Source organism: Panthera uncia, chromosome E1 (genome assembly GCF_023721935.1).
Source record: "Panthera uncia isolate 11264 chromosome E1, Puncia_PCG_1.0, whole genome shotgun sequence".
In the NCBI taxonomy this organism is placed as follows: domain Eukaryota; kingdom Metazoa; phylum Chordata; class Mammalia; order Carnivora; family Felidae; genus Panthera; species Panthera uncia.
In genome coordinates, this window is record NC_064814.1 from 45,453,941 (window position 1) to 45,464,425 (window position 10,485).

The 10,485-nt window shown below is 38.7% G+C and overlaps 1 protein-coding gene across 1 annotated transcript; it reads right to left on the reverse strand.

Annotated features, from left to right (window-relative positions):
- Nucleotides 1-7,032: 7,032 nt before the first annotated feature.
- Nucleotides 7,033-7,989, reverse strand: LOC125926895 (olfactory receptor 1D2-like). Its single transcript, XM_049636800.1, has one exon. It carries the CDS (start codon nt 7,972-7,974, stop codon nt 7,033-7,035), a length of 942 nt encoding a protein of 313 aa, XP_049492757.1. The 5' UTR covers nt 7,975-7,989.
- Between the last annotated feature and the right edge of the window lie 2,496 nt (nt 7,990-10,485).

Below are 10,485 nucleotides of genomic sequence, written 5' to 3' on the forward strand. Positions count from 1 at the left end.
GAGAGAATATAGAAGATTGGGTTGGAGATAGAGAGGTGCCCTGAGTAGCTAGTGAAATCTGGGGAAAACAGGGAACACTCATGCCCAGAAGACCAGCTGCTGAGGTTCCTTATCCCAGCTAAATTCTCATTTATTTTTTAAATGTTTTATGGATTTTAACAGAGAGGGAGAGAGAGAGAGAGAGAGAGCGAGCATACGCGTATGTGCATGCAAGTGGGGAGGGGCAGAGAGAGAGGAAGAAAATCCCAAGCAGGCTCCACACTGTCATCACAGAGCCCAAAGAGAGGCACAAACTCACAAACCATGAAATCATGACCTGAGCTGACCCAGGAGCCCCTAAATTCTTATTTGATCCAACTCTTAGTGAAAATGGTGCAGAATACAAGCCTCCATTTTGACCTCCACCCCCACTCAGGTTGGTGATATACAAGGAGACAAAGCACAAGTAAATAGGGAATCTCAGGCTATAAGCACAAGTTCATACATCAAGTACCACCAACCATTTCAAAAGCACAAAATTCATGAAAATGTAATGATAAACAAAAAGAACTTACACCCAATGGAATAGACCTAATTAAGCACAAGAATGGAACTTTTGTATAAATATAATAATATCTTCAGAGAAATACAGCTGGTAGACCATCCCTTGTCCAGTATTTTTGCTGTAAGCCTCTTTGCTGTAGACATCTGCCACAAGTATTTTTGTTGCAAACATTTTTGCAATATAACTAATTGACTGTATGGCAGTTTTGCTATGGAAGATAAAAAATAACTGGTGGATAGCTGGGTTTCATTTTTCCATTGATGCAGTTCTCTCAGTTTTTTTTTTAGTATTTATTTAAAAAATTTTTTTAATTTTACTTAAATCCAAGTTAGTTAACATATAATAATGATTTCAGGAGTAGACTTTGGTGATTCATTGCTTACATATAATGCCCAGTGCTCATCCCAACAAGTGCCCTCCTTAATGCCCATCACCCATTTAGCCCATCCCCCCACCTCTCCAGCAGCCCTCAGTTTGTTCTCTGTATTTAAGAGTTTCTTACGGTTTGCCTCCCACTCTCTTTTTATCTTATTTTTCCTTCACTTTCCGTATGTTCATCTGTTTCATTTCTTAAATTCCACACATGAGTGAAATCATATATTTGTCTTTCTCCGACTGACTTATTTCTCTTAGCATAATACACTCTAGTTCCATCAACATTATTGCAAATGACAAGATTTCATTCTTTTTGATCGATGAGTAATATTCTGTCATTTTTATATTATGTAAGTCTTAGTTCTCATAATGGTCTACACAACGATGAAGAGTTTTGAATTCACTTTTTCCATAGAGCTTTGCAGTGTCTATCAATGGATGTATGACAGCATATCAAGAACAACAGTGTAGAAGGTTTTCAAAATACAATACAAATATGCATCTTAATATTTGGAAACTGATCCCTATCTTAATGAAGGAAGAAATTTTAGTGAAAAAATAAAAGTGTGGTGCCAAATGAGGCGAATGAACAAGCAATAAACAAACAAAAAGTAGAATACTGGGGCGCTTGGGTGGCTAAGTTACTTGAGTGACTCTTGATTTCAGCTCAGGTCATGATCAGAGTCGTGGGATTGAGCTCTGCATTTGAATTGGAAAATATTCATTAATTCTTTTAAAAAATAATGTGCCCATTGTCCATTCGTAACTACATGGATGGAACTAGAAGGCATTATGCTAAGCAAAATTAGTCAGTCAGAGAAAGACAAATATCATATGACCTTGCTCATATGAGGACTTTAAGATACAAAATAGTTGAACATACGGGAAGGGAAGCAAAAAAAAAAAATAATAAAAACAGGGAGGGGGACAAAAACATAAGAGACTCTTAAATATTGAGAACAAACAGAGGGTTACTGGAGGGGTGTGGGAGGGACAATGGACTAAATGGGTAAGGAGAATTAAGGAATCTACTCCTGAAAGCACGGTTGCATTAAATGCTAACTAACTTGGATGTAAATGTTTTAGTATTTATTAGTAACTTAATAGTAACTTAAATAAAATAGTAACTTAAATAAAAATAAAAAAAATAATGTGCCCATTACATGTTATCGTAAGTAGGATTTTAAATGAAAAGTAATATATTTTTCAAAATAAAAAATTAGTGAGAAGAATGGCATTGTTTTACATTTTTTTCTAAGTTTTTTCATACCTGGCTTAATAGAGGATAGCTCATATCTGCTTCTGCATTCATTGTGCAGTGATAAGTAATTTTGGTTGAAGTATATGAAGATGATCCTTCAGACTTATACAAATATGTAATTGTAAAAGGAGGAGTATTTTAATCATATTTCCAGTTAATTGTGGATATTCCTCTTTGATACTGTAGCAAAACTTGATAAATGGTGGGTTCTTAAAGATCAGTGGCACTGTGGAATCTGATACCATATAATGAACTTTTTATCCTTTATGACATTAAAATCCATTGATTTTATCTTGCAGTTTGAAATTATCTTTTACTTACGTGTGACTTTGTCACATAATGCATTGGTTATTTGGAAAATATTAGCTCAATAAGTTATCTGAGTTATGTATATTTAACAAATGGTCAGGCACTTCATTATATGTTGTTGACACATTCTTATTATGTCTGTCTGTCTGTCTGTCTCTATCTCATCACTGGTCTCCTCATAAAAGGCTTAACATATTGGAAAGCTGTTGAGCTCACCATAACAGACACAAATTTTCCAAAATTCTTACATTTGCTTCAAAGCTCAAATATTAGTACTGGTAATGAGCTCCATCAGTTGTTTTCCTTATAGGGAGAGGCTCACTTCATTTGTTTTTGAGACAATACATGCCAAATACCTAAGTCTGAATAACCAGTTTCAGTTTATTCTTTCAAATTAAAATGGTGTTCCATGAAATGGCTAGTTCAGCTCAGATTCAAAACAATCACACAAATACTTCCTCTCAAGATAACCATTGTACTTTGAGATGCAGGAGTGCTTCATCTTGTGCTTCCCATTTCATCACACAGAATATTAAAAAGATACATACTTAAAGCTTGAGATTTAATAAAATAATTTTACTACTTTATCAGGGATATTCTTTTATCTAGAATTTTATCTAAAATAAAATTTGTCTAGAGTTTTACCGAAAACTTTCTCTGCATATCTTAAGATGGACATATTTAAAAAAAATTTTTTTTAATGTTTATTTTTTTGAGAGAGAGAGAGACAGAAAGAGTGTGAGTGGGGCAGGGGCAGAGAGAGAGGGAGACACAGAATCTGAAACAGGCTCCAGGCTCTGAGCTGTCAGCACAGAGCCTGATGCGGGGCTCAAACTCACGAACCGTGAGATCATGACCTGAGCCGAAGTCAGACACTTAACCAACTGAGTCACCCAGGTGCCCCATTGGGTTTTGTTTTCTTATCCATTCTGATACCCTATGTCTTTTGATTGGAGTGTTTAGTCCATTGATATTTAGGATGAGTACTGAAAGATGAATTTAGTGCCATTGTGTTGCCTGTTGAGTTGGTGTTTCTAGTGACGTTCTCTGGTACTTTCTAGTTTTTGTTGCTTTTGGTCTTTTTGGTTTTGTTTTGTCTTTTCTCCACTCAAAGGGTCCCCATTAAAATTTCTTTCAGGACTGGTTTAGTGGTCATGAACTCCTTTATTTTTTGTTTGTCTGGGAAAGTCTTTGTCTCTCCTTCTATTTTGAATGGCAGCCTTACTGGATAAAGAATTCTTGGCTGCATATTTTTCCAATTCAGCATGTTGTATATATCCTACTACTCCTTTCTGGCCTGCCAAGTTCCTGTGGATAGGTCTGCTGCAAATCTGATCTGTCTTCCTTTATAGGTTAAGGACTTTTTCCCCCCTGCCGCTTTCATAATTCTTTCCTTGTCTGTGTATTTTGTGAATTTGACTATGATATGCTTTGGTGATGGTTGTTTTTTGTTGAATCTAATGGGAGTTCTCTGTGCTTCTTGGATTTTGATGTCTGTGTCGTTCCCCAGATTAAGAAAGTTTTCCACTATAATTTGCTGATAAAAACCTTCTTCCCCTTTTTCTCTTTCTTCATCTTCTGGGACTCCTATGATTCTGAATGTATTCCTTTTTAATAAGTCCCTCAGTTCTCTAAGTCTTGTATCGATATCTTTTGCTTTTGTGTCCCTCTCTTTTTTCCTGCTTCATTATTCTTCATAATTTTATCTTCTAAATTTCTTATTTGCTACTTTGCTTCATCCATACTTGCCGTTGTGGCTCCATTCAAGATCGCATCTTGGTTTTAGCATTTTTAGTTTCGTTCTGAGTAGATTTTATTTCTTTTATCTCTGCAGAAAGGGATTCTATGCTTTTTTCAACCCCAGCTAGTATTCTTATTATCGTGGTTCTAAATTCTAGTTCAGATATCTTGCTTATATCTGTGTTGATTAAGCCTCTGGCTGTCATTTCTTCCTGTTCTTTGTTTTGGCATGAATTCCTTCATTTTGTCATTTTGGAGGAAGAAAAAATTAATAAAGTAAAAAATACAAAGTTAAATATTAAAAACCAAACAAAAAATCAAATAAAGGAAGGTAGATCCTAGGTGTGTTTTGGTATTCTTGTTGAAAGAAGCTTGCTATAATAGAGTAAAAAGGGAAAGAAAAGAAAAAAAAAACAAGAAAAAAATTAAAAAAATTATATACTAGAATAAAATGAAATAAAGTGAAATAGAATAAAAAATTTAAAAAATAAGTAAAAAAATAAATAAAAAAATAAAATTTTCTCTTTCTGTATCCAAGAATGAAGAAGAAAAGAAAGAACAGAAAACAACTTAAGCAAAAACAGAAGCAAAGAAAACGAGTAAATGAACCCACAAACAGAATGAAACTGGAATGAAGTTACAACCAGTTTCCCCTAGAATTGAAACTATGAAGCCTTGTATAGTTGTTATAGTACTAAGCAGTTGTATTGACTTGTGCTTGTTTTCTAGAGGAATGTGCTTGGAGGGCACAGTTGGGCGGGGCTTGGTGTAATGGCTCTGTTCTCCACTAAGTGGTGCTTAGCTTACTGAGGTGGATCACTGTGGCATGCATGTGTGTGTGTGGGAGAGGTGGAAATGGCTTCACCTAGTCTCTCGCACAGGAACTTTGAGCTCTCACTGACCTGCAATCATCACCCCTCCTTTGTCTCTGGACTCTGTCCACCTTGCCTCTACCCTGTCCATTTCCAAGCTGTCCACCTGCCAGGCAGCACCTCTGTCCAGAGTTTTTTCTCAGATGGGGTTGTGTTTCAAAACCCCAGGCTTCAGAATTTCCCACAGCTTGGCCCAGTGCCAACTCTATGGGGGAGGGTCTCACTGAGCAAAGGCTGGGTGCTAGTTTGCACCCAGAAAACGTTTGTGCGATGGAGCAGAGGCAGAGGTTCAGAGATTACAGCAAATTACAACATACAGCCAGTGTCAGGTTTCACCACACTCTGGCATCTTTGTGCCAGTAGCAGCAAACGTGGCTGCTCTCCAGGGTCTGCTGGGAACTTTGCCTGAGGGGAGGCTGTATGGCCTCTAACAAATGCACTGGAAGCATGGGAACTGCTTCTCCCCATGTGGCACACAGACCCCTCAGATCCTGCTGCCTGCTCCTGGGGATTTGCCCTGATTCCTCAGTAGAGCACTGCCAGGCACTGAGCTCTGAAACTTCAGACTCTGGACTCCACTGTTTATACAATCCTGGTGGTATTGAAACCTTCTCCTTTCTTCCTGTCAATGGTTTTGGCGATAGATTTCTTGTTCAGTACCTGAAAGTGTTTTCACTCTTTCTCTCCCTTTCTCTCCTGCTACTTTTGGGGGAGTGCTTTTCTTGCATGATCCCAGTGTGCCTCATTGTCCCCCTCTCTTTTTCTGTCCTCTCTTCATACAGCTCCCTACCCTCCATGACTTTTCTCTCCCCCAGTTCACCTCTCCGCACCTTGTATCTGCCGAGTTCTGTGGCTCAAGTTATGCAGATTGTTGTGTTAATCCTCAGATCAATTTCCTAGGTGTTCAAAATGGGTTGATGCTAATCTGGCTGTTTCAGGGACAATCAAGCTCAGGGTCTCCATGCTGCTCTGCCATTTTAATTCCTCCCCCTTAGCCATTCTAATCTCAATTTTATCTTTAGTTTTATCCCTCTTTTTTTCCTCCCAGTATAGTGTTTATTTGTGTTTTCTCTCTTCTTCCCTTGTCCACTTCATTTTTTTAAAGAACTAAACTTTTTTGATCCTATTATATTTTGTATTATTGTTTCTATTCTCAATTTCTTTATCTTCTGTTTTCCCTGCATTTATTACATTGTTCATTTGTTCCAGAATCCTAAGAGGACACATAGTTCAACAAACATGGAGCTTTCCTTTTTTCTAATATAATCACTTGAGACTGTAATAATCCCTCAAAGCTTCATCCTTGCCATGCCCTAAAAGTTTTGACATGCAATGTCTCTATTACTATTTAATAATAGATATTTTCAAATTTCCATTTTAATTTCATTTTTAACCTTGATTTAGCCAGCATTTTGCCTCCCAATGTCAAAAATTTGGGATTCTCTATTTACCTTTCTGTCATTAACATCCAAACCAGCTGAGTTATGATCAGATTGTATTCCTTTATATTTGTTGAGGCTGTGTGTGCCTGTGTGTGTGTGTCTGTGTGTGGCCTAGTACCTAATAATTCCTACCACATATTCCATATGTGCTTAAGAAAAATACTCTATTTCTAATCATTGAATGTAAATGCCACATAAGTCCATATCAAGAACATCAACCACGCTGTTAAGATCCTCCATATTTTCATCATTCTTCTGTTCACCTAACCCACCTGTAATCAAGAAAGGTCTGCCAAGATTTTCTTCATGATGTTGATCCTACAAAATTTTCCCTGCAATTAGATCAGATTTAATTTATATATTTAGAGATTTTTTTAAAAGAAACACACTTAAAATTGCTTTATCTTAGTGACCTAAGTAGAGGTGAGGTAAATACAAGATTTGGGGGCCTAAAGTTATACAGTGTCCCCTTCATTGCCCCAAAGTACCTCATGTCAACCTCTGGAAGGCTTTCCCTAGGAGCAGTCTTCCCAGAGCCCCATGCATGTCCTTGTTCCTCAGGCTGTAGATGAAAGGGTTCATCATGGGGGTCACCACAGCATACATCACTGTGGCTACTGAGTCCTTCACGGAGTAAGTTTGGAGGGGCTGCAGATATACCATACCAAGTGTCCCATAGAAGAGGGAGACCACAGCCAAATGTGAGGCACAGGTGGAGAAGGCTTTGTACTTGCTAGAAGCTGAGGGTATTCGGAGGATGGCTCTGACAATCCAGACATAAGACATGATCATGATCCCTAAGGGGGTGAAGAAAATGAAGCAGCCTGTAGTAATCTGCACTGTGTGAATGATCTGGGTGTTGGAGCATGCAAGCCTCAGCAGGACATACATCTCACAGAAGATGTAGTGGATTTTCCGGGAACCACAGAATGTCACTTTGGTCACGAAGAGGGTGAGGAAGAGGCCATAGAGGACAGAAAGTCCCCAACACAGGGTGAGGAGCAAAATACAGAGCCCAGGGTTCGTGGCTGTGACATAGTAGAGGGGGCGGCAGATGGCCACATAGCGGTCATAGGCCATTGTCGCCAGGATGAGGTTGTCCAGTGTCACCAAGGAGACCAAGAAGTAGAGCTGTGTCATACACCCCGCATAGGAGATGGCTTTGTTCTGAGACTGAAGGCTCACTAATGTGTTGGGGATTGTGTTGGTGACAAAGAAGAGGTCGGCGAGGGAGAGGTTGGCCAAGAGTAAATACATGGGAGTGTGCAAGTGGGGATCAATGCTGATGGCCAGGATGATGAGCACATTTCCCACGACTGTGACCAGGTACGTGGACAGGAACATCCAGAACAGGATCCGCTGCTCTTTAGGACTCTCCGAGAGCCCCAGGAGCAGGAACTCTGAGGTCTCACTCTGGTTGCCTCCATGCATTTCCCCAATTGTCTGCAATATTAGCACCAACAAACATTTACTAATTGAATATTGAGTAAGGACATTCAGATATTCAAAAGCAATTATTCTCTTGGCATTAAAAATAGACTAACTTTTATAATTTTTAAAAATGTGAGCAATGAAGTAACAACAAAGAAAGCGTAACATGGAAAATCTTTATGCAGCTTAGTCTTCCCAGGGACTTTTAATTTGACATACTCAATATTATAGAAGTAATGTACATGTCTTATTTTAAATCCTATCAGCTTACAATATTCTCGAAGTACTTAAAGATTACTATGTTATAGTTTTGATATTTCGTAGATTTAGAGTGATATTGAAAATAGGTGTATGCATTATAGGAAGTGGATATTGTACAATTGGACAAAAGAGGGAGATAAGGACAAAATTTGTAAGGGAAAAGAAAAATTATCATTTTTGCTGAGAGAATGATCTAGCTGGCAAACCAAAGACAATCAACTGAAGTGCCATTAGAAATAGAAAGTGGCCAATCACACAATGAATAGACCCAAAGCTAATGGTGCTCTCATAAGCATACACTGCAGTGATTAAGACTGTTGTCAGACATTGGAATTGAAGGGTAAGTGCTGCCTCTTACTAAGTGTGAAACCTCAGGCCACTTATCTGAGCTCCTTAAGACTCCAATTTCTTATTTGAAAAATGGATCAGGAATGAAGAAAATTAAGTAATAAATTGCTTAACACAGAGAGCTTGCATGCAGTGAGCTCTCAGCAAATATTGTCTATTATTATAATATGTAAACAATAATAAGGAATAATAAGGCTAAAATCTAATGTAAAATAATACCAGCTACATTATCAACAAATAGATCTGTGCATTAAAATGCTAACAGGAAACAGGCATGATCTTAAAATTCTCGAGAGGTATAAAGTAAAAACTTAATAAATGGATACATATACCAGATTCCAAATGGAAAATTGAAATATTGCAAGGGAACAAAGTCTACTATTAACCTATTCAAAGTCAAAGCTCGGAGTTTTTAAAAGCTGTTTATTTATTTTTGAGAGCGGGAACATGAGTGGGGAAGGGATAGGAAGAGAGGGGGATGGGGATCTGAAGCAGGCTCTGTGCTGACAACAGAGAGCCTGATGCAGGACTTGAACTCAAGAACTACGAGATCATGACCTGTGCTGAAGTCAGACACTTAACCTGAGCCTCCCAGGTGCCCCTAACTGGGTTTTTAAGAAATAAAAACGAATCTAAATTTCATCTAAAAATAGGCATGAAAATAAGCTAGGAAAAAGTTGAAACAGAGACTAAGTTCCTCTACCAACTATAAAGGATCATGGAAGTGTGTGGTCCTGATGCTGGGCTGACAGATCAATAGCATGGGACAGAAACTTTAGAAACAGCTGAGTACATGTGGGATTAAGTGAGTTATTATCACAGGTCAAAGTTGCATTATTCCATAAATGGCATTGGGATGACTGTCAAATTATTTTGGGGGAGAGTTAAATCAGTCAGTAAGATTTTGTGTGTCAATTACACTTCAATTAAAAAAAAAGAAAGGGGGGCACCTGGGTGGCGCAGTCGGTTAAGCGTCCGACTTCGGCCAGGTCACGATCTCGCGGTCCGTGAGTTCGAGCCCCGCGTCGGGCTCTGGGCTGATGGCTCGGAGCCTGGAGCCTGTTTCCGATTCTGTGTCTCCCTCTCTCTCTGCCCCTCCCCCGTTCATGCTCTGTCTCTCTCTGTCCCAAAAATAAAATAAACGTTGAAAAAAAAAAAAAAAAAAGAAAGGAAGGTTGAACTGAACTGTATAGAATAGTAAGCATTTAGTGCATTTGAGATGAAGGAATGGGGAGGAGTCATAAGCCCAAGAGACTAAATGAATAAATGAAGGTACAGATAAAAAGGCAGTTGTGTTGAAAATCAGTCAGTGTGTCAAAGAAAGTAGAGCTGTTTTGCAAATTTAGCCTGGAACATGATGATTCTGAAGTAGTAGCAGGACAAACAAATGTAGGTGTGGGGACAGTGAATAATCTATGAGATAAAAGTAATTTGGAGCTCTAGGTTTTAGGGGAGAGGCCAACCTGGCCTTTAGCAAATGAGTGGATGTGTTATCTCAATTAACAGAGTTGAATTCCCAGATACCCACTGTCACTGGTACAGTAGGAGGAGATTTTGAGTCACAAGTTTGAGTCCATGTCCCAGGTTAACATATACAACTGTTTTTATTTTAAGTTTATTTATTTGAGAGAGAAAGAGCAGAACATTGGCAGAAAGAGAGGGAGGGAGAGAGGGAATCCCAAGCAGGCTCCACACTGTCAGCGCAGAGCCCACTGCGGGGCTCGAACCCACACACTGTGAGATCATGACCTGAGCTGAAATCAAGAGTCTGACGCTTAACTGACTGAGCCATCCAGGCACCCCCAGATGACTGTTTTGTGAGCAAACAACTGCCCTATACTGCATGGTTGGTTAAACAAGCGTTGAAAGCTTTATATATATATGAAGATCTTATATTTATTC